Genomic DNA, 24,788 nt, shown 5'->3' with positions numbered 1-24,788 from the left:
AACATCCACTTGTCTTCACCTTAGGAAGGTTTACCAGACGGGGGAGCTCTGACACAGCGACGGAGATGGAGAGCCTGGGCGCTAGGCATTCACACTCTCATCACACGCTGGTCTCTGATCTGCCTGACCACTCAAACAGCCATGGAGAGAACACAGTCAAAGAAGGTAAATTTAACACATCAGGAAAGAAACATTTCACTGAAATATCAAATCCAAGAAGCTGAGGAAGTGTTACTGTTTCCATGTATGAGTATATGACTAATTGTTTTTTCCTTTTTTTTCCCACATCTCTTGAGGTTTTTTTGTTCTGTGTAGAAAAATGTTCCAAATCTTTCGTGTTTATCTTGTGCAGTTTGTCAAAAAAATTGGCAGCCACCAGCAGGGAGAAGGCAGGGTTTGTTTTTTTTTTGCCTTACCACAACACAGACGAAGTTTGGGCAGAAACTTGGTATTGCTAACTTTAGTGGTTTCATAGGGAATCTTGTGGTATTTAATGCCCCTTCGAAGTCCCCTGTTGGATTGTGCTGAGAATCACCATTTTTTCTTAAATCTCCTGCTTCCAAATTGGAGCCTGGCTTTGAAATTCACTCGAAGTCTCCCTGGGGCCCATCTGTCTTGGAGGCCTCTGCAGAAATAGCAATGCCAGTGTGACCACAATGGGAGACACGGGAGAACCCCTGGTGGGATGAAGTCTGCTCCAGAAGTAAGAGTCTTTCTGTTGGCAAGGCAGCACCACCTTTGTCAAACAATGTTAGCCAAGCACAGGAAATCTGTCCTCTGTCAGCAGAGCTCTCTGCACCAGAGCACTTTGCTGGCACTGCTCCTACCGCCTAAACACAGTGATTTTGTTTTCTTCCTCATGCATAGTGCTACTGGCAAAACCTGGTGATAGAAATTGGGCCTCACTTGCGGCAAGTGCAACCTTAAACCTTGATGAGGGAGCAGGATATCACACACCCCACAGAGCATGGCACAGTCTGTCTCTGCACAAGCTGTCAGGCAGCATACCTAAGAGGCTACAAGTACACTCACATGATATGTGCTGTGGCCTTGGAGCTCTCAAAGATCCATGCACTTTCAGCACAGCAAATCTGAATAGTCTGAGAGAGGATGGATTTGCATCAGCTCTAATCCAGCATGGGCACATCTCCCTCATCTCTGCTCTGTGTCTCCTGGGCAAAGCTCTTCTCCTGGATCAATTTTATGGAGTCTATCTCCCTGACCTGCATTCGTTCTATAGGACAATAATCCCACTCACTACACCAGCTTCCTAGCCAAATACTTTCTAAAAGGTAGTCATATGCAGTGCTTGTTTTTCTAGTTGTACCCCAGGTACAATTGTGCAGCAACTATATGATTAATAGGACAAATCATACTATTTCTAGTGGTAGTCTATGACTTTGAATGAACCGTTCTGTAGTTAGAGAATAAGTCCAAATATTACATATTTCTTTTGTTTTGTGTGACCAACTATATCCGAGTGTACTGGTCATTCATAATTTCCCATCTGTTGTCTACTTCCCCTGGCCAGGAGACGTTTACTAATGAACTCATTTCTTCTGGCTGACACACTGAAAAGCAGAGATGAAAAATTAGTTACGTCCTAGGTAGCTGCTCAAAGAGGAGTCACAGGCACATGGGCACATGCTGCAGGCATGCATGGATGTAAATGAAGAGTCCTTAGTCCTCCTTCCCTGCCTCTGTGAGTCTCATCCAGCAGTCAGCCCTATCAGTGATAATGAAATAAAGATACAACACATAAAAAGTTACTTTAGGTAGGATTTGGATGTGGATTTCTGTTACCCATTTCAAAACCTTAGTGAAACAAAAAATAGGTACCCTTGGATAATCATCAAACTTGGTAGCTCAGGACCAAAATTTCCTAATTCCTTCTTTATTATTATCTTTACCATGCAAATTTCAGTTAATGCCATTAAAGAGTCACACTTGCCAGCAAGTAATCTTCTGATTACAGGCAGCTAATTCCTGCCCTGATCATTGACCAAATTGTAGCCTAGTTCAAGGTACTGCTGTCGGCCTTAGCACATTTCTCCTAATAAATAGTGCCAGTTCAGTGCTGACAGGATTGCACAGGCTATGAGCAAATGTAGTCACCGCTCTGGCAAGTTGTTATTTGCATAATATAACCAGTCCATCACTGAGTCAGTGCTTGAAGATCCTTATTAAATGTATATTATTTTATTCATTAAAACACTTTAAATAGCCTTAGATAGAAGTTCTTTGTTATTCCATAGCCCTGTTACTGTACTGTCTGGCAGAAGGTGGTCCAATCAACATTGTGGGACACATAGGGTTCTACACTACAGGGTGTATAAACCTACTTACAAAGCACTAAGTGTGGGAAATTACTAATGTCATGGCCTGGAGTTCAGCATGAGTTGTAAAACCATGGTGAATTCTTGATAAAAATTGGCCTGTGTAGCCAAAATGCTGTCACTACCCGAGCTAACCAATTTAAAGTTAAGCTTGGCTATGTCATGAGGTCCCTTCTCTGAGCACTGTGAACTTAGATACCATATTGCTTTTCTCATCAGTCAGCTTTGCATTTTGGAGATGGTTTGGACTGTCACAGGTACTGTTAGCAACACACTGCTCCATTTTTTTCAACTGGTATGGTGAAATATTTCAAACTGGTATGACTTAGAAAGCTGTTCCAAACTGGTGCTGCTGTTACCCTACCTTCACTCCTGCATCAGCTGCAGAGTCCTTCCTCTTTCCCTTGCAGAGCCAGTGCTGCTTTTAAGACCAGGCACTGGACCAATACGGGGAGCAAAGCTAGCCAAATCTAATCCCCCTTTTGGATTAAATTTAGGCTGGCTGAGCTCCCTGATCTACTTAACTGCCCAGTTGACTGAGATCACCTTAAGCCGTCATGGAACTGTACTGCTAAAGCAAGCTTGGGATTGTTCTAATTTACACTGGCCTAAAGGAGGAAATGAATCTTTGCTCTTCCTCCGTGTACCTATGATAGGAACTAGGAACCTGTCTTGTCTGTCAGCATTACAAGCTGCATTAAGAGCAGGTCCCTTCTTATAAAAAAGCACAGCCTCTGTTTTCTGTTTTATAACTCTAGAGATGGAAATTTACAGGTAGCCATTTTCCTCCCTGCAGTGCGGTCCCAGATCTCTACCATCACTGTGGCAACCTTCAACACTACCTTGGCCTCATTCAATGTGGGCTATGCAGATTTCTTCAGCGAGCACATGAGGAAGCTTTGCAACCAGGTGCCCATCCCTGAGATGCCCCATGAGCCACTTGCATGTGCCAACCTCCCACGGAGCCTGACAGACTCCTGCATCAATTACAGTTGCTTGGAGGATACGGATCACATTGATGGAACCAACAACTTTGTCCACAAGAACGGCATGCTGGATCTCTCGGTAATTGGCAAGGAATGAGGAAAGCCAGGTCCCTCTTCTGTCAATATAGCTGTACCATTGAGATCAGGGTTTTGATGGGCTTTTCCTCCACCTCTTTGTATGACTTCTCTCAGCAGTACATAAAGGTCAGTCAGATACATTTGTGCATATCATAAAAGTCTCCTCTGAGATACTGCAACTCCTATTACTCCTTCCAAGGAGTGCATGTGCATGTGGAATGCACACATCAAATCTTAAGAGATACTATGTAATGGCTGTGTTCCTAGGGCATGCACCAAGTTCCCTATAAAACAGTATAAAACTGGATAGCACCTTTCTTCTAATGGCACCTTAAAACTCACCTTTTCTGCATTCCCCTTAATGACTTGACAGCTCCTAGTGCACTGAAGCAGTGTTCTCAGGCTCACAGATGTCATTTCATGGTTTCCTTTTCTGCCTGACTGTGCCCAGCCTGTGGTTTCTTGTCTTACACCTAGATTGTAGGCTTTTGGGGTTGAGGGTTATGTGTACTTCATTCTGAGTTTGTACTGTGCCTGCTATAATGAGTCTCTGGTCTGTTACTAGAATTTCCAGGCACTAAATAGTACTAGGAAAGGAAATAAGCTTGACTTTAAATATGATATTTGAATCTCCCAGGTGGTCCTGAAGGCTGTTTACTTGGTCCTGAACCATGACATCAGTTCCCGGATTTGCGATGTGGCACTGAACATTGTGGAGTGCTTACTTCAGCTTGGTGTGGTGCCCTGTGTAGAGAAGGTTCGGAGGAAGAGTGAGAACAAAGAAAATGAGGTCCCGGAAAAGAGACCAAGTGATGGATCCTTCCAGCTCAAAGGGGCTGCTTCTGTTGGTTCAGCTTGTGGATTTGAGCCTCCTCCAGTTAGTGGAGCTGGAGATGGAGGAGAAGAAGGAGGTGGTGGAAGTGGTGGAGGAGGTGGAGGTGATGGAGGTGGTGGTGGAGGAGGAGGGCCATATGAGAAGAATGACAAAAAACAAGAAAAGGTTTGTCTTGCTTCCCTTTATACAATTCCTGAATGTACTGTAAGATCTGTTAAGACTGAGTATGCATGTGTATGCAACTGCCCTTCTGTTTTATCTCCTTTTTTTTGCACTACAATGACAAATTTTTTTGCTCTGGGGCTCACTTGAGGTTCCACTGAAGAAACATGATTGGGAATTCAAGCACTGTAACTACTCCAGCGAAGTAACTGCCAAAAGTGGAGTTTGTGGGCCTTGCATGGACATTTGCAATATCTTCTCAAAGTGCCTGAAACCCTCAATGACAATGATTTTTTTCAGGTTTATTATTCATAACTTATAAGGAAAAACAGAAGCCAGTGTGTGAGCACAGTTTGTTTTCTTTGATCGCCAGGAATCATAGATTTTTCAGTATTGCTATGCGAATTGGCCTGCTGTTGCTGACCTCCAAAGTTACAATTCATAGTAGCATAAGACCTAAGACTTTTTAAAAAATTGTTTTTCTGCTCAAGCAAGCCAGCTCTCTGGTTTTCAGGCAGAATTTTTGGAAGTACTGAATGGTATTCATAGCAGCTTGTAGAGGGCTTTGCATTTATAGCATGACTTTTTGAGGGGAGCTGAAAGGGAGGGGGCTGGTCCCTAAACTTGAAAAATAACTGGAGTAAACATTTCAAGAGTAACAACTCAGTATGGAGTGTTTGAGAGGAGAAATGGACAGCAATTTGTTAAAAGTAAAATCCTAGCAAAATGCCAGTGGTTGTGCCAGGGTTTCAGACCGTCTTTCCTTATGTGACCCTCAGGACGAAGGCCCATCTATCAGCACCCATAGGCTGGCACTCACAATGCTGATAAAAATTGTGAAGTCCCTGGGTTGTGCCTATGGTTGTGGAGAAGGACACCGAGGGCTCTCTGGAGATCGCCTGAGACACCAGGTATTCCGGGAGAATGTAAGAGAATTAAAGCTCATTAAAGCGTCCCCTTTGTACTTTTGACATCAGCTGCTGAGATTGCTGTCTGCCCCCTCTGTAGCTTTCTCTGTATTGGCAGTAAACGTGTTGCTCTTTGCCCCAGCTCACAGACTGTGTTGCAGCCCAGCCATAGCAGATTTTCAGCTATCGTGTTACCCTCCAGCCCCTGGGGCTTGCTAAGAGCGCACCTGAGGCCCAGGGTGCTTCTGGCCACCCCAATGGACGGGTTGTCTGGGAAGGAACAAATACATGGGAGCAAATCCCCTGTGTGAGCTGGTGTAAGTAATTTTTCATATTGACAGTATCCCAACAGAGTACGCTATTTAGAAGAGGTGCAGCTATCCTGGGTTGCATATCTGAATCCAGAAGTCTTAAGGTGTAGTGATGTCCATGTTTCCTAATGGTGATTATGACTGGTTGCTGCTGGGCTGCTCCATCAGCTCCTGATAGTTGGAGTGCACTCTTCTTGCAGGCATGTTAGTGTGCTGCAAGGAAGCAGAAGACTCATGCCCTATTGAAGGGCAGGGTGGATGGTCGCTGTTGATTCCTTACATTTTTGGTTCTCCCCAAGCTGAAGCAGTAGAAAGTGCCAGGATGTAGCCCAAACATCTGACGTCATCCAGAACAGTTTGACTCCCTGAGATCAGTCCAATGCCCTGTCAAATGGGAGCCTTTCAAAGGCTCTCTCCAGCACATATCTCCTCCTCGCCTTCTGTGCTTGCAGCAGGGAGCATTTTTGATGACTGTAATGAGAAGTTACACTGTGCCCATCCATGATGTGGGTGGGAGCCGGGTGCTTCTCCATGGCTTTGGTTAGCCCGAGCCATGCCAAGAGAGCTATTTGGTTCAGGGATCTGAGCTAGATGGCTCAGAGATGGATTGGCTGCCTCTGTATCATGCAGCGTTATTCTGTTAGCTGGACTCCTGGGTACTGAGGAGGCTGCAGCAGTAACATTAGTTCTGCATGCAGTGGGACAAGATGGGGTAAGAAGGTCCCAGTGGTCCCCGTAGAAAGGTTCTGCACAGAGTACTGGTTGAACATATACCACATTCATCAAAAAGTCGGTTAGGCTTTTACATTGTGTGCAAGCTGAGCCAGCAAAACATTTAGGCCTATGCATAACATTAAGCATAAATTAATAGGTCTCTTGGAGCCAAGGTTCTTATCAGACTCATTGAATTGAGGTCTTTATGGGAAGAGATTTTCCTGCATGTCTAAGTCTGCTGCATTTTCTGTGCATTTGTCTGACCAAACTGCTTTGCATGCACCATTTGTATTGACTGCATGGACAATCACATGTCTGAGTTTACTGGAAAGTTAAGCACCCTATTGTGGGTAGCAGGACAGTTCATGTTTCCCATAGAGCTGGTATTTCAGATTCTCTAACTCCAGCCTGCATGGGGTCCCGGTAGGTTGGATACTTTTGTGGTAAGAAGTTGACATTAATAGCTTTTAAATAAAAAGCTAATGTTTTGCATGATATAAATTGGTCACTGGGTACAGGTGCATCAAATGGGTTGGGTCTAAGCCAGAGGCTGAAAATCAGATGCCTGAGGCTAAGAACCTGTTTCACCAAGGCAAGGTGATTATGACTGGTTGCTGCTGGGATGCTCCATCAGCTCCTGATAGTTGGAGTGCACTCTTCTTGCAGGCATGTTAGTGTGCTGCAAGGAAGCAGAAGACTCATGCCCTATTGAAGGGCAGGGTGGATGGTCACTGTTGATTCCTTACATTTTTGGTTCTCCCCAAGCTGAAGCAGTAGAAAGTGCCAGGATGTAGCCCGAACATCTGACGTCATCCAGAACAATCAAGGCTTTGACTGAGGTCATACATTCCTACTTCATCCATATTCAGTGAGATTTTAGCTTGAGGCTGGGGAGAGGAGGAGAGGCCTTGAGACATGGCTGACAGTGACTTCACCACCACCTCCAAACAGTGGCATCCATACTGGTGTACTCTCTCCTTGTGCTGAATTTCTTGTTGGCTTCAGAGGCAAACCTGTCTTCTGTACAGGACCCAAACCTTCTGGCTCCTAGGGGAGGTTACTTTAGACAGCACAGCAGAGCACTGGCTAAGCAAGAGCAAAAAATACCCTGCTCCTATTAGCAAAACTCGAACATGTACTTTGATGTGATGTGATTTGATGGATATTGTTGCAGGCTCAGAACTGCCTCACAAAGCTGTACAAACTGGATAAGATGCAGTTCCGGCAGACCATGAGGGATTATGTGAACAGGGATTCTCTCAATAATGTGGTGGATTTCCTGCATGCTTTACTGGGATTCTGCATGGAGCCAGTCACTGACAGTAAGTATAGCTGGCATCAGAAACTCTCACTTGAATATTCCCAAACTGTTCCATCAGAAAGAAGCCATTCCCTTTTCTTTTCCTTTAAAAAAGAAAAAAAATTGTGAATTACTATCCTCAGAATATACAGAGCATATCCTCAGCCAGTACGGGTCAGGGAAGTTGGACCTCTTCTGATTTGACCACCCAGTGATCTCACCTAGTGATCCTGTATCACCCAGTGCACCTGAAATTGAAGACCTCTCTTTTGATTCATCCTATCTGTTTTTCATGGCTCTTCAAAGAAAGTCTTTTCATTCAACTGTGCCTCAGGCAGGAAGATTTCTGCTTCATGACATGACCAGGCGCCAGCTGGAATGGCCTGTTTAATCCAGGGTTTATTCTGAATGGAGATAAAATTGAGCATTAAAACCCTCTGTGGTGCCTTAGGTGAGGCAGTAAATAGCAAGAACAGATTGAATAAACAAGAACGCGAACACACAGATCACGCGCCTGCAGCTACAAGTGTGTGTCTATGTCTATGTATATACTTTTTTCTTTTTTTTTTTTATTTAAGTTAGGAAAATTATTCCAGGTGCTATCAGAATGACCAAACATTAATGCTTGGTCACTGCATGCAACAACAGTTAACTATGACTGTTTACAGAGTAGGAGTAGCTCCTCTGAAGCACTTGGGGAGTCTGACTAGTCTATTAGCCTACCTCTGATCTCAGGCATTTCAGTATAGCAGGCTTTTGTGAAGAAGATGCCCATAAGAAGTTTCCCAAAGTATTCATTAATTATTGACTGTCTCATGCTTTGAAGCATGGCAGCTCATGCAGCTTTTGAAAGTCTTTTCTTTCACCTAATGAAACTGCGTTGTTTCTTGTTATTCATATAAATGTGTAATTCTTTTCTGTGAGCTTCGTCTCCTTGTGCCCTTACAAGAATAGCATTCCTGTAGTTCGTAAGATTTTCTTTTTGTGGGTGTTGTCACTTTTCAGCTTAATCAACATCTCTTGTCCTTTAGAACAGTAAATAGAAAAGCTGGAGGTATTCAAATTTCATGCCTTATTCTGTACATCTCTAAATGAGAGATGTGGATAAAAGGAAGCCAAAGTGATCCTGATTTTTTCAATCCTTTTTCATACTACAACTATATCTGGGAAGATTTCATCCTTCTCATTTATTTTACCCTTCCCTTCTGCTTTATTTTCGTGGGGTGGGATTGCGAGAACTGAGCATAGGATATTAGGTGGGGACTTGCCCTTGTCTCATATCTGAATCCCTTTACATGTATCTTTAAGCCATTTTTTTTAAATTGTTCCTAACAAGGGGGCTTTCTTGTACGTGAATTTCACAGACAAGGCTGGATTTGGGAATAACTTCACCACAGTGGACAACAAGTCTACAGCCCAGAGTGTAGAAGGTATTATTGTCGGTGCCATGTTCAAGTCATTGATCACTCGCTGTGCTTCCACTACACATGAGCTGCACAGCCCGGAAAACCTGGTAAGCACTTGATTTCATGTTAACAAAGTTACTTTTTCACGTGGGTGTCACCAGTGAGGCTTTACAGTGAAGAATTAATTCAATTTAGCCAAATCCCTTGAGCGTAGCAAGCTATGCAGTCACAGTTGAAACATGATATAAACGTGATGCCCTCCTTGCATGCCTGCCTTGGAACTTGGGGACTTAGCTGGGATAAAAGTTGTGCACTCTGAATTGCATTTCCCTCTCTGTTCAAGCAACTTCTGTAGGTTTTTTTTCCAAATGGATTAGTAGCATAGTCTGGAGCAAGGGATTAATGAACAAGACCACAGCCAGCATAAATCAACTTTCAGCAAAGTTAAAGCCGGTTTACTTGGTTAAGAATGGGGCCCACCCGTGGCAGAGTATGTGAGTTACTGAAGAGCAGTTTGGTAGGTCTTACCAAGATTTAGACAAGCATTCAATTTACCAAACACCTGGAGGAAAGTAAGGTGCTGCTGGTTGCTGCCTATGTACTGTCTCCCTAGAGCAGTCAGCAGAATGGATGACATGAGCTCTCTTCTTCCAAATTGGTGCAGAATCTCGCAGCTAATCTCAAACCATCTCCTTTATTATCAGAAATTAGGATTTTTCATGGAAGCAACCAAGAAACACTCTTGTGCTCCATCCTTACAGCAGAGCTGTAGAGACAGTGAAGTCCAGCTAAAAGGATGGTATTCCTCTGTGACAGGAAGGGAGAGGGAGAAGGAAAACACAGTAACATCTTAAACCTCTTGTTCTTACAGATATTCCTCCTTTGGAATGTTTCTCAGCAGAGACTAAGTGGTGGGATGCAGAAAAACGTGCCATTGTTGGATCTAGATTAGGATCACCAAGTGTAAATTTTCTTTATAAATTGTATATCTTTCTGGACCCTTTTTTAGCTAGTGTGTAAGGTGAAACTTATCTTTAAGCGTAGCACCGTTAATTTTGCCTGTAAGGAGAACTTAGTATGCAGAGTGTATATGAGGATTTGCTGTTGTTGCATCACTCTTTAAAGTCAATCTTGTGTTCAATATCATATGACAAAGAGCCTTAACCAGTATACAGATCCAATTATTTGTTTGTTTGGGTGTTTTTTTGTTGAAAGCTGGCTGTGCTGTTCCTAGCTGGGAATTTTTGGAATAATCCAAGGTCTTTCAGGAGAGTTAACAGATCAAAAATCAGGTCCTGCAAAACTGTTCCCTCGATCCCTTTGCCCTCAGATATAGAGGTGCTTTGTCACATCACAGATGTGTATGAATGTTCAGAACTAAAAAGAGCCTTGAGTGTAGGAGTAGGTTGGGGAATGAGTGAGTCATTCCTCTCTTCCCATGATGTAAAGCTCTAAAATAATTAAGAAAAATCCCAAGACACCCACTGGTTTTGAAATAAAACATGCAATTTTTTGCACTCTACTTCCCCACCCCGCCTCCATTTAGCTTTTTCATGCCTTTTAAGATTATGGGCTAGAGGATTGAGATAAAATGGGCTTTAAGTCATCTTTGCAGCTCCCTCATCTTGCAGCTGTTTTAGTCTCCGATACCTCTACGTCTGCTGTAGCCCATTGCAGAGCATGTTCCATAACAATAATGCTCCTCATTGTCTGTTTCTTCTGAGTGCACTAAATGGAGTTTCCAGCTTTTGATCCCAGCCAGAAAACACAAACCCTGTACATGGAGAGTGTATCAGACAACAGCTGGAGGAAGTAACGGCCTGCTTAGAAACTATTGATTCTCACTGCTTCTTCACAAACTGCAGACTGAATTCTTTCATTTTCATGATGTCTTGCTACTCAGGGCTTGTACTGTGATATCCGACAGCTGGTCCAGTTTATCAAGGAGGCTCATGGGAATGTATTTCGGAGAGTGGCACTCAGTGCCCTCTTAGACAGCGCTGAAAAGTTAATACCAGGAAAAAAAGCAGAGGAAACAGAGCAAGAGCCAAAACCTTCTGGGAGCAAAAGGTGGGTGGTGTCTAGGAGGGAGAAGGCAAATGACTGACCTGCATATGGTTGTATGACTACATGCACTGAACACAAATGTAGAAAGTCTAAGGGCTTGTGTGTTTTATCTTGATAGTATATGTCGTTACCTGAGTACAGAATTGTACTGTAGCAGCAGTCTCCTTTAAAATTTAATGAACTGAGACAGTAATAGATTTGCAGCAAAAAGTGTTAACCCTCTCATACAGGAGGCCTAAGAGAACAGTGCAGTGGAAACACTGGGAGAAGGAAAGGTTCAGAGCAGTAAGAAACATAGTGTCAGTCCCGAAACACTCTGTGGACATAGTTTTTAATGGGCATCACATCCTTAGTGTTGTTTATCTGACAGTAAACTGTGGTATGCAAAACAAGTCCCAGAAGAAATCTAATCCTGACATGCTTCTTTATCAAGAAGAAATTTTCTCTGGTGCTTTGAGGCTTGTCATATTAAAATTTTGGGAAGAAGGATTAAGAAAGTTTAAAAACCCCTAAAAACCTTGGTTTTGCTTCTAAGAGCTGATGCCTTTTTCAGGAATGATATATATAAAGGCAGTAAGTTGCTAAAGAGAGGGTACATCTCTAAAGCTGCTTTTTGCTCAGCAGCGCTGGTTTCCATGTCATGTAGCTATGTGATGACGATGAGACGGGCCATCCATTCACTTTAGCTGATGATTTTATATTGTCTGTATAGATCCGAGGTGGGAAGTGTCATCATTGACAAAGGCCAGGCATCAGCTGCCCCTGATGAATGCCGTAGTTACATCTCAAGCCGCCCAATGCAAACTCCAGAACAGTAAGTAAATATTGAATTGTTTCACACGTTATTGCCAGCAGCTTCCTTCTGGGGTTAGTACAAATTGGCAGGACAGCAAGGACTTATCTCTTTGGATGGTACAACAAATGCGTTGAGTGTCTGTTCGGGAGCTGCTGATAACATCCAGGTAATGCCTGTTTTCAATGCTGCCAGCTGGACCCACCCTGATTTTGATGGGGAGCCACCAGAGATTTTCAAATGACAGTGCAGTAGTTTTGTCAATATCACATAATACCACAACCATGAATAGGGTGTTGATTCCCCAGAGATGTCATCACAGCTGTTCTCCATGCTTTGTTTTTACTTCTGGGGGATGATACTATTAATTTTCAACTTCCAAGTTGTTGCTAAGGGTCATTAATCCTTTACTGCCTCCCAAGAGCCAGCCCATTCCTGACCTATCTTGGGCATGTAGTCTCTGAAGATTGTTACATTTACTCTACCAGTAAGGTGCTCTACCAGTTTTCTTAATGAGCAAATCAACCTGCTGTTAGGCATTGCACTTTTGAAGTCTCTATTGTCAAAGGAATTCTGCCATGTAATACTGAAGTAAATTTAATCAATGCTCTTAAGAATTTTAGAAAATTTTATAAATGGCCACTGGTCCCTAAGTAACTTTGGACAAGTCATTTAACTTGTCTGTGCCTGTGAATGCCAGTCTGTCTTGTTAAAGTGATTTGAGATGCACTGGACAAAGACACTGCTTGCACAAGGGCCCACAGCTCTATATTATGTATTCTCCTACATTAGCTGAGCCTGTGAAGCCTCACTGTTGCTGAGACTGCAAAGATAATACAAAGCCCTTTACTGCTCTGCAGCATTGCAGCAAGCTTTTCTGCTCTGAGCCCTGCCACAGCTATGGGAGATCTCAAGAGTATAGCAAAATACGCTGTCCCCATTTGTCATGGTTTAAGCCCAGCTGGTAACAAAGCACAACACAACCGCTCGCTCAATTCCCCCCCCGCCCTCCCTTGGCCACGGTGGGATGAGGAGAAAATATAAAGGCAGGTTTGTGGGTCAAGATAAGGGCTGGGAGGGATCACTCACAACTTCTAGTCATGGGCAAAAGACAGGCTCAACTTGGGGAAGAAACAAAATCAATGTAATTTACTACAAATCAAAACAAAACAAAGCAAGGATATTAGGAAGTAAAACCAAACCCTAGAACACCTTCCCCCCACCCCTCCCTCCTTCCCGCCTCAACCCCACTCCTGGTTCTCTCTTCCTCCTCCCCCCCAGCAGCGCAGGGGAACAGGGGATGGGGTTTGGGCTCAGCTCCCCACACCTTGTCTCTGCCACTCCCTCCTCCTCAGGGGGAGGACTCCTCGCTCATCCCCTGCTCCACCGTGGGGTCCCTCACACAGAAGACAGTCCTGCACGAACTTCTTCAACGTGAGTCCTTTCTGGGGGCTGCAGTTCCTCACAAACTTCCCTGGCATGGGTCCTTTCCATGGGCTTCAGTTCTTCCTGAACTTCCCTGGTGTGGGTCCTTTCTGCGAGCTGATCTTCAGTCACAAACTGCTCCATCGTGGGCTTTCCCATGGAGTCACGGCCATCCTCGGGGGCCTCCGCTCCACTGCTCACCTCCATGGGCTGGGGGGGACAGCCTGCCGTCTCACCACGGGCTGCAGGGGCATCCCCTCCTTCTTCACTGACCCAGTATCTGCAGAGGGGTTCCTCTCACATTCCAATCCCCCTACTCACTACAGGTTCCCCTTCTTAAATCTGTCATCCCAGAGGTGCTACCACTGTCACTGATGGGGTCAGCCTGGGCCAGAGGCGGGTCTGACCTGGAGCTGGGGGAGCTTCGAGCAGCTTCTCATAGGAGCCACCCCTGCGGCCCCTCACTCACTACCAAAAAAAACCGCGCCACACAAACCCATAACACCATTCCAAGACGTTAATGAGAGCTGTGACTCCAGCAGGTTCACAAAGGGCTATCATGATGTCCAAAAGCTCTCCAGTATGCATGCTTGTGGAAAGCACCAGTTTAGTCTTATCAATATGGTTCATTTTGACCTAAAGAAGATGATTGGTTTTCACACGTAGAAGCTAAAAATTGGAATGATCTGTTCAGTGGACAAGCTCCTCAGAGTAGAAAGGATGGTTATTTTGTGCCTTGAACAATATTGAGCATGTTGTCAAACTTGATTATGTCCCACTGAGAAGAGTATGTTTGGAATTCGAAATGAAACAACCTCAAAGAATAGAGAGGTTAGGAGGGGGCTGTGGGAGGGAGGCCTCATTCCCGTGAGCATTTGAACTTCACTGAAATGCAGTTCACATTCTGCATCCCTTTTCTTACAGTGATGAGCAAATCCAAGGGGCTGTTCTGGGACGCAAGGACTTCTGGCGAAAGATGTTCAAGTCACAGAGTGCAGCGAGTGATACCAGTAGTCAGTCTGAGCAGGACACATCCGAGTGTACCACTGCTCACTCCGGGACCACCACAGACAGGCGCTCCCGCTCCCGTTCCCGACGAATCTCCCTTCGAAAGAAACTCAAACTCCCTATAGGTAAATGTATGTCTCTTCCTATTCTATATACATATTGCATGTGCAGAGAAACACAGATACATAAATCTGTCTTAAGAAATATTGCAACACAGTTCCTTATTGTCCAAATATATTTTATATTCTCCCAAGGGAAGCTAGGGAATGTTGCTCTCTCCATTTTATAGATGGGGAACTGAGGCAAAGGGAAATGTAAGCAATTTGCCAAAGGTAACAGAGGATATCTGTGGCAAAATTGAATGTTGAATATGTGTCTCCAAAGCAATAGGCTAGTACCTTAATCTCATAGGCATTGTGCCTCTCTGTAGAAGAGAAATATTCCAAACAGCATTTGATGGACAAAGAATATATCCTTTACAAGTCCCAAGACCCAGCCTTGCCTGGTAGTTAATACATATAACATGAAAGATTGCCTTCCCCTTTCCTCCCATTTTCCCATACCCTAGCATGGCCACTTTGGAGAAGTATGCTGCAATTGCTAATAAATAGCTTCTGCTTGGAAGCATTTTCAGAATTGTCCTGAGTGGCTTATTCTGCAACAGGGAACTGGCTGAAGCGCTCCTCCCTCTCTGGTCTGGCTGACGGGGTGGAAGATCTCCTAGATATCAGCTCTGTCGACCGTCTGTCCTTCATCAGGCAGAGTTCCAAGGTAAATGTGTCAGGCTGCATTGCAAAGAGCTTGGAAGGACAGGATTTGGCTGATTTTAGCTGCCCAGAGAAACATTCTACTCAACGTGGACATTGAAGCCAATGAGACTCAGTTACAGAAGTCTTCAGAGTAGAGTGCCATGGGAATTTGATACTGAACTTCTGCAGCTTATGGTGAAGACTTGTCCGCCTTGGTTCACAGAGAGAAATGCAGTCTCTGTCAGTACACTTAAGGTTTAATTGTTGGTCACACTTCTTCCTTCTTTGTGCCTTTACAGCCTCTTGCAAAAGACCAATCCTTTAAGCAGAAAGCTTAAAAGATGAAGTGCTTCAGCGTACGTAAATCTGTGCAGACCCACTTGTGTTGCTATGGTGATCCACTGTGTTACAGCCCTTCTGTAGATGCTTTATGTCTAAGCAAGGAAGACCAAGAGATAGTGGTACGGCACAGACTGACCTGACCCTCTGTCTTTGCACAGGTTAAGTTTACCAGCGCAGTGAAGCTGTCAGAAGGAGGGGGGCCAGGAGGTGGCCTGGACAATGGGCGAGATGAAGAGGAGAATTTCTTCAAGCGTCTTGGTAAATGGCGCACCTGCCGAAGACACCCATCCAAGCTTCATCACACAGAAGAAAAAGATGGTTAGAAATCAGGGTTCTCGTCTCCTTTTTTCTTTCTTTTTACCTTTTTTTTTAAATCTCTTTCTTTCTGTATTTTACCCCTTTCCCTTTTTTCCTGCTTTCTCCATAGTTTTTGTATCCATTCTAGCCTTCTCCAACTTTTTAGTCTTAGTAACTGTTTTCTTTCCCTTCCTTCTTTCTTTTGTTTTGATTATAGAAAAAAACTCTAGTAAAGTCAATTTTTAAAAAAATCAAGATTATCCAAATAAATTATGCAAATACAACATTTGGGCTTTTAAAATCAAATTGAATTTGATGAATACACTTGAAAAATTAATGCTTGCTTCAAAGCACTTATTCAGTTCAAAATTAGGTGTGTAAATCTTTCATTGCCTAATATAACAATGGGTGTTCCATCAGGTTTTTTTGTTTTGGGGTTTTTTTTTCCAATTTGTGACCATTTGACAATTTTAGCAAAGATCAGCACAGAAATGGAAAACCCTGCACAAACCTTGTTATAATTATCTCTTTTCTTCTGTGTTTGCATGTCTAGTGTCTGCATACCATTCGTTAGGGATGCTGTCCCTTTTTCTTAGCACACAACATAATAATAACAACTCTACTTTTCCTTTCCATGAAAGTATATTTAATTGCAATGTATTTTCAAAATCAGCAATGTTTGAAAAGTGCCTTTATGAATAATGCAAGGTCACGATATATTCTGTTTTAAAATGTCATGCAGTCATTCACATGCTCATGTCCTCAGCTCAGAGCTCATCCTCGTTGTCAGGGAGACAACCTTGTATCTTGAAGTTCTGTTACTGTTTTTTCAAGAAAACCCAACCTGACTCCCAAAAACACACAAAAAGGAGTAGATTTTCTTTTTCACCATGATTTCTGTGGCTTTACAGTATGTTACATTCTCTGGGATTATGTTTTTTTATTTTCTGACATTATACTTTGACGCTGCATTGTATATATTTCACCATCATCTGTCCCAGACCTGCAGTGTAATGCATGTGAGGCATTGTTCAGGCAAATGATACTAGCAAAGTATGAGCATATCTTGCCAGTGTAAACTGGTCATCATTCTACCACTGCAGGAACACTGGTGGTGGTTTTCAACTAGCTCCTAGGTGAAAAGTGTCGTTCCTTTAGAAGAAAAATGCATCAGCCCAGCAGCTTATTGTAGCTTGGTAGCTACAAGGTCAATACCCCCTGCAATGGAAGGAATTGCATTGTTTTCTTCATCCACTACTTTGTGCTGTAGTAGGTGTGAGATACTTCTGCCATGTTTTCTCCCAGCTCTTATTGGGAGCAAACTGAGGGGCAGTGAGATCTTTATAGACTGCCACAGCTGTTTCTACAGTGCTCATATAAGATGTCCTTCACATTTTCTTGTAGGAAATAATTTTTTTTTCATCTTGCTAGTACTGATTTTATGCCACTGTGAGTTTGCTTCTGCCTAGAGTGCCCATTCTTCAGCCTTCTGTGAGTAACATCAGAATTTATGTCATTAATGAAGAGAACTGGAAATGTCTTTTACATGCCTGTGAGAAAAGAGATGTACATGACACATACTTGGTTTTGACATATGCATGCATTAGAAACAACATAATAGAAGTGATGCAATGGGTTAAAGACAGAGACCCTTGCATGTTAGTAAGAGAAACAAGCAAATTGTCCAGTGATGTTGATGGGGAGGGTTGGGCCATTGCCTGATCCCTAACTGAAGCTAAGGGAGGGCATTTAAATTTTATAAGGCAAAGTGGGACAGTTAATGAAGTTGTATCACCATGTCCACAAGGATCTCTGGTATGCAAGGAAAGCCACATAACATTAGCAAAAATGCTAGAGTAGTTGTAATACCTCTGTGCGTACGTACTTGTATGCGGGTAATGAAATCTATGCGAGTCCTTTTCAGGGTGGGACAGTTTATAACACAGTGGAAGAGCAACATTACAGAGGGCCTTCAAATTCCCAGTGCTTTTGTATTTTCCATAAAGATCAGCAGCTTTTATGTGCTTATTGAGAAGAGAATAAAAGCCTGTTGAAGGTGGATGGGCATACTATTAAATCTGTCAAGGTCTGACCCTAAAGCATTGTTTTGGAACCTATCTCTGCCTTCCCATTCTTGTCATTCATGATGCTATGCCATTACTCTGCTTGTGCTTTTTCCATGTGATGTTTCCTCTTGTGTTTTTGGGGTTTTTAACATAGTAGAACAAATTTAAAAGAAAACAGAGAGAGGAGAAATACATTACAGTAAAAAAATAGTAATAAAATGTAGAATAATTTGTCACATCATTTATAAATTGTAATCTTCATTGTGATATATCATCTAGACCAGTAGAAATTCTGTGTTGGATATGTATGTAAGCATACGTGTTTGTGTGTGTGTATCTGTATGTATACATATGTATACATATATATACACATAAATATATGCACATTCATGCATAACAAAATGTTTATTTTAATGATCTTTTTACCTAAACTAAGAACAAAGCATATATACAGAAGTGAGTTATATGATGTTTACATGAGACCCTTAACGCTCCTTCAGGCACTTAATGAAGACATTGTGAGTGACCATAGAAGTTGCCAGGGTGTTCAAGGCACAACAGCACAGGCAAACCACAGCACATGCTTGCTCCGAGGGTGATCTTCCGTTTGCATAGGAAGTAACTGCGGGGGTGGGAGCTTGGGCATCCAGTGTCCTCCTTTGTTAGGAAATGGTCTCTGCTCACTGTGTGAGATTTTCTGCAGGGCTGAGTCACATTAATATTAAGCCAGTGAGGGCTCCCCTGCTTACAGTAAGGCTACTCCAGGATGGGTGTAGTGGAGGACAGTCATCAGCTGCCTCCGAAGGATTCTCTTGCAAAGCTTCAACAAAGCGCAAGGCTGGGACTGCAAAGGGCTGTAGTGATAGACTGTAGGTAGCACCACTGAGCCCAGATGGACAAAGCCTCTGTTAAATCTTTATAGTGGGGCTTAGGGAGATGCCTTAGGCATGCCTTTCTGTATCAGAAGAATGTTCTTTATTTCATACAGGCACAGCCCTTACAGGGCCCTGAATACAAAACATTTGTTTGTAACTCAAGGAGTTACTGTTACAACAGCCATAGCAGAAAGGCTCAGATAACATGCTACAGGCTATAAGGAAACAGGATGAGTTGGAAGAAAAGGGTATTTGTGCCTGCTCGTTTATGTAAGTGTTCTACGTGTTCTTTCTACTTTGTGTGTTTGTTCCATTTTGATGAAATACTTCCCAACATAGGAATATTTTGTTTACTGGAAAACTAGGTACAGCTTCATTGGAGAGAGAAAAGCTGCAGATGTCATAAAGAAGTCTCTTGAAATTTGATATACCTCTGTCTTCAGGGGAAAAGTGAAGATCTGCGTTGTCGTTTTCTGTTGCGACTATTGTTTGTGGTACATAAGTGCTTTCCAAGTAATTCTGGGGAGTGCACTCTCAAAGGGACTTTGAGTTTCAGCCATTCTTCTTTCCTGAGGAAGGAGAAGTCACAAAGTCATGTAGAGCTGACGTTTTGCCTCTTGTCTTTCAAACCCATGTTTAAAGCCAATCTTGAATTCTCCACTCAGTGTTCTCTTCTTCAGTGCTTTATCCTTCAGTATTCTGCAAACTTTCGTACTTTCACATGTAAACAGGGAGAGTATTATGTATAAAGACAAAAAGCCCAGAAGCTGACTATTCTTGTTTTGACCAACCACCTTGGCCTTGAAACTACTTTCCTGATTTCTCATCTGTGTCGTTCTACCACTCAACTCTGGGTACCAACTGCGTAATGATCTTCTGCATTCAGAAGTGTTCATTCCCATCGGCAACGGGATTAGTTTATCATGTGAATTAATTAGTTTATCATGTGAACTCTATATATGGAGTTTAAAATCGTGCGTGAAAGAAACCCTGGAGCAGGATGCTAGCTTCATTTTTAAAAGGAGCTCTTATTAGGGAACTTTCCATCCCAAAGAGTGCAAGACACTTCAAGGGGAGAGGCTGGAATGATGATGATACCTAAGAGTTGAGTCCAGTCTCACTTTGGGTGTTCTGGTAATTGCAGAAGATGTATGCCTAAAAAAAGGACCGTACTTGATTTCCACATAGAACATTTCCAATATTTGCTACTGATTTTTCTGTCCTAGTAGATGATATATTACTAAATTGATATATGAGGAATAAAGTTTATGTATGCTCCTTTTTAAGGTAAACTTAGAGGCAATAAAGAAGTAAGATAGGAGACTATTCAGGAAAGACAGTAAGCAAGATGATCTGTGTTAAAGAAGTGGGGAGGAAGGGCCATATCCTAGTTCACCTATGTTGAAGTAGATCCTGGGCTTCCACACCGAGTATAGTAGAATTGTTTGGGGCAGACATCAGTATGACCAAGACCAGAATCTGGCTTGCTGTATGCCTATTTCATGGACGTCATGAATATTGTAAAAATGCCCCTGTTATCTTCAAGATAGTGCATCAAGGTGAGGAAGGGATTTAGACCAAGACTGTACTCATCAGAATTTTTGTCCCACTTTTTTATTGGTGAGACACTGTGTTCCCTTCTCCCTACCCCTCCCTGCATCCCCTCTGTATTCTCTACCTCTTTAGGTTGCCATAGCTTTGATGATCACTTGACCTCCAACCAAGAAGGAGGAAAATCCAAGAACGTTGTGAATCTGGGAGCAATCCGCCAAGGCATGAAGCGCTTTCAGTTTCTCCTGAACTGCTGTGAACCAGGCACTATCCCCGATGCCTCCATTTTGGCAGCAGCCCTAGATCTTGTAAGTCATTCATTGGTGTATTTTTACCTGCTGAGTGAGAGCATGTGCATATGTGGTGGTCCATTTTTATTCACTAATGCTGTTCATGCCTGCACAGAAAGCAGGTAAAGCATCGCAGCAATGCCAACTGGGGTTGCTGTTATTAGGTGGAGTTTTAGCATCTGTGACTGGATGAGCATGCAGACAAAATGGATCTTTTTTTATTACATATCTCCCTGTAACTAGATTATTTCTAGCGCAAAGCTTTTATTGTCAGACTTCAAATTTTGCTCACAGCCATTCTGCTTCTGCTCCTAGTGTCAATAATAAACTACAGAATAAGGATTGAAGAGCGGATAACTACCTGGAGAGGCACAGTAATTCCACTCAGGAGTTCTGACAGAGTTATAAATACATTGGGCAGCAGTGAACTATGAGTCACCAGAGCCCAGCAGTGGAAAAAACTTAAATGTCAGAGTGTGCATGCTTTTAAATGTAAATATTGCTAATTTACAGACGCAAATCACAGAAGTGACACTATTCAGTGCCTCCTTCCTGACACTGAGTGTCTCTTCTGTATCTTCCTCCTCCTTTTCCTTGCAGCTGCTGTTTTTTTAACAGTCCCTTCCATTTCTAAAGCAGTAGCCTTCAGCCTGCAGTTCATGGGCCAGTGGGGCTCTGTGAGGTGCTTATGTGACAAATTCAAGATTGTGAGAAACAGAGGTATGAAAAGCCAGCTAATTATTAAGAACTTCTGTGCACAGTGCTCTTCTACTTCCTTCCATAAGTGTTTGGATGTCTGCAAACTGAAAAAGATTGAAAAACACTACTCTCAGAGTATCCACATTCTCTCTATCCCTTTGTCTTCCCACTCCCCGCCTCTTGCCTCTTTGACTCATGCCATTTGTGCTCATGTTCAGTTTTTTTGCTCGCTGCTGGAGATGCCAGGCTCGTGGACTCTCCCATACTGCTAGTGCTGTGCCTGATCTGTGCTGCCTTGTCTGCTCCATAGTTGTATGGATGATACACTCTGTTCACCACTCCTTTATATGTTCTTCTTAATCTTGCATCCTTGGGCTGCAGATTCAAGCAAGTGTGCATTGATATTGGCCCAAAGTCACTGTTGCTATCAGTTCACATCTAGCTGTACTGTTTGGACTGGTCCCCGTCCATCTTCCAGTAGGCAGGTGTTTTCTTCACTGGTTTCCACTCTTCCTGTTGGAGATTGTTGTCCCTCTGTCTGGAAGCTATGGAAGCAGTGGCTGATAGGGAAGCCTGTCTCGTGCTCTCACAGTCAGAAGTGGTTCCTACCAGTCAGGCTTGCAGTGAACTCAGAAGGTGGCTTGGGGAGATAGTCACTCCTGCTGGGTGTGCTGCACAAAGACAACTTCATTCTTCAAGGCTGCTAGGCTGCCACCTCAGTGCAAATTCTAAACTAACACAGGGAATGTAAGGTGCAGGGGCAGGAAGGAGATCATTGCTGACAAGTATGTCACCAAGTTCCCTCTGGGGATGCACTACTCTGTTTATCATCTGATTTATTAGCACACAGGGGTTTGGCAGTTATGTCCCCATAGCCTGTAAATGTCTTATTTGTTTTTTAAATTTGTCAAATGCTTAAGCTACAGACCAACTTACTCTGTGCCCATGTATGAAGTCAACTGAAAACTACTATTCAGAGTAAAGTGTTTGAAGACATCTGTTCTGCCTTCCAGGGCTGGCTTTTACAAAATAGAGTTTGACTCTTTCCTTTCAGCTGAATGATGTGGAAGGCGTTGGTATCAGAATTTCTAGAAGGTCTGCAGCTAAAGATGAAAGAAGGCTTGTTCTAATTACAGACTTGGGAGACTCCTTACAAGTACCTGCTCAGCTGGCTTTTCATCTACAAAGTATTGGAGATAGATGGAAGTTAAGAAGTCACATGCACTGCAGGTTTCAAAAGATGACAGCTTGCCATCTCACTGTATTGCTTAATGACAATGTATGCTGTTAGGGAAAATTCCCACATTTTATGTCAATAGAGCACACCCAACAGAAAACATTCTGTTTTTTTAACTTCTGTTTTCAGGCTTTTGAAGTAATAGTTTGAATCAGGTTCTCTGTTGAAGAGCTCCAATGGGAGTACTTGGAATTTTGTTAAGAAAATGGTGGATTCTTATTCATGTCAATTTATACAGTACAAGAACAATTTTCAAAAGGCAAAGCGATATATTAGGTCTGATGTTAAAAGTGGACTTGTGAACAGTTTCACAGGCACTGGCAGGCTTGTGAGAGTATTGCTGCTGTGTTGACAGTGACCATGGTAACTTGTGTTCTTTTCAGCTATGCATCACCTGCCTGATTCATTTCTCTCCATTTGTGATGTGTTTCTCTGTGGTGTGAATCCATCCCTGTCCATTCTGTCACATCTTCATCTTTCTCTTGGTGCTGCTTCAGGTTTCTCTGAGCCTCAGGTAAGCAATCACAGGGAGCTTGTGCCCCATGACGTTCAGAAAGTCCTCCTTCATGCAGGGGGTCTTTTCAGTGATTTTTAATTTGGAACTTCTGCTCCTTCCCTTTACCCCCCATCCTACATATCCTCCTTCAGTTACAGTAGTTAAGTGCTTCCATAATGTTTACAACACATATCTTTACAAGATTCCTATATGCTAAGAAATTGTGACTTTACCAGTGGTGAACTAAAACAGGAGGAGACTAGGGCTGGGGCTTCATCTTTTCATGTATGTCTCCATGGTTAAGGTTTTAGTCTGTGAGAATAAAAGAATAAAATCCGCACCTATTCTGTGTTCTGTATTGCATGTCAGCAACAAGCAATTTGTAATGGTTTTTCCAGGTGCTAAGTATTAGTTTTGTTTCTGGTTGTCAATGAGTGTCTGGCTTCAGATTTCTGCCTTCCTCATCAGAACATTGGGCCAGCTTTAATGTTCTTATTCAAGAGAATTGCTAAAAGTTTGCTATTTTCTTCCAACTTTTGATGAATTATGAGCAAAAAGCTGCAACAGGATGTTGTGTCAGGAAGCAATTAACATGTATTTTCTTGTTAATGTAGACAAAACATAATCCTTTTTTTTTTTTTTTTTTTTGCCAGTCCCCTAAAAGTCTTGACGTTTTTCAATCCTGTGGGTACTAATTTCTGGCTGTAAGTTTAGCTGCAGTACAGAATTTCTTAAATCAATTCCCAAACTTTTGGAGCATTGGTCCAAAATTTCTTGCTTTCTTGCTGATTAAAGCACTATTGGAGGCACTATTTAATAATGTTCCACAGACCATCTTCTGTGGTCTCAGTGACCATCTGTTATTTATGGATGGACCACAGATGAGGAACCTCCCCTTATAAGTAGGTGCTCATCTGTTTAAATGGCCTCATTAAAGCTGTCAGCATCTAAATGTGTGGAATACACGTTTGTGCTCTGTGAAATCCCTGTTAGGGAACCTTTCAAAGCCAGCTTGTAAATTGTGGACATTGTTGCATTCTTAATTTTACAACCTGCTGGCCATAGGAGTTTTTGCTTGTGCAAATTGCAGGAAGAGAGGCGGGGAAATTAAATGGAAATGAGAAGAACCATTTGCTTTTAGTCACTTTCCGTGTCTGTAAAGATGTTATTTTTGCAGAGTTGTAGACTGCTGGGAGTAAAGCTCCTTCCTGAGTCTAAGCTACCCTTTAGGAAACAAATTACAGTGTCCATTTTTGAACATATTTGAGAGTTTCAGAAGCATTTTTATTGGTCTAGCATGGGTCCTGCTGGGTAATTTAATACAAATTAAGATACACTCAATATCATTTCTCTCATTAAAGTTCTCTTTCAAGCTGAGGACAGGAGGATTTTCCTCTGGAAAATAGTCAATCGCTTCAAAACTCAGCTGCCTGATGTTTCAGTACTAAATTATCTGATGCTTGCTAAGGCCATTGAAGTTAGGCCAGTGAAATTTTGTTGACTTACCCCAGTAATGGATTTCACTCTCCATATCTGCTTGATATAAGTTCGAAATAGCACTCTTCCTAGTTTCAGCAAACCTCCATTCATGCTTCCACCCCCAAGGTGCGCAAGCAGAACTGAACATGACAAATGCTAGGATTCACGTGGCCATGCTGCCATTTTCACTTACAATATTGGCAGCCTTACTAGTGAAGGTGAAAAGAAAACTTGACTCATTCCTCAAGTAACAGTGTCAGATGCACGCTTCTTTTTGGCAGTTACATGGTTTCTGAAAGTGTTAGGGAGGAGTACTGGTACAAGGTTGTTTATAATGTGGCTCTTTCTGCCCCTCTAGTGGTTGGACTAAGCATAACT

The 24,788-nt window shown here is 42.7% G+C and overlaps 1 protein-coding gene across 3 annotated transcripts in view; it reads left to right on the top strand.

Moving 5' to 3' along the window:
* Nucleotides 1–24,788, top strand: part of UNC80 (unc-80 homolog, NALCN channel complex subunit) — a 130,406-nt gene that overhangs the window by 26,957 nt on the left and 78,661 nt on the right. The window contains exons 11-22 of one of the 3 annotated variants that reach the window (XM_075027939.1): nucleotides 25–165; nucleotides 3,133–3,401; nucleotides 4,038–4,400; nucleotides 5,177–5,308; nucleotides 7,505–7,652; nucleotides 8,995–9,143; nucleotides 10,940–11,106; nucleotides 11,816–11,917; nucleotides 14,246–14,460; nucleotides 14,994–15,100; nucleotides 15,579–15,678; nucleotides 20,345–20,517. In XM_075027939.1, the coding sequence (XP_074884040.1) occupies nucleotides 25–165; nucleotides 3,133–3,401; nucleotides 4,038–4,400; nucleotides 5,177–5,308; nucleotides 7,505–7,652; nucleotides 8,995–9,143; nucleotides 10,940–11,106; nucleotides 11,816–11,917; nucleotides 14,246–14,460; nucleotides 14,994–15,100; nucleotides 15,579–15,678; nucleotides 20,345–20,517 (2,066 nt within the window). Of the gene's footprint in view, nucleotides 1–24; nucleotides 166–3,132; nucleotides 3,402–4,037; nucleotides 4,401–5,176; nucleotides 5,324–7,504; nucleotides 7,653–8,994; nucleotides 9,144–10,939; nucleotides 11,107–11,815; nucleotides 11,918–14,245; nucleotides 14,461–14,993; nucleotides 15,101–15,578; nucleotides 15,679–20,344; nucleotides 20,518–24,788 lie in introns of all 3 variants that reach the window. The other 2 variants (XM_075027937.1, XM_075027938.1) reach the window with 2 other exon arrangements.

The sequence above is a fragment of the Buteo buteo genome, chromosome 5 (assembly GCF_964188355.1).
Source record: "Buteo buteo chromosome 5, bButBut1.hap1.1, whole genome shotgun sequence".
Classification (NCBI taxonomy): domain Eukaryota; kingdom Metazoa; phylum Chordata; class Aves; order Accipitriformes; family Accipitridae; genus Buteo; species Buteo buteo.
This window is presented reverse-complemented; position numbering and strand designations above follow the sequence as displayed.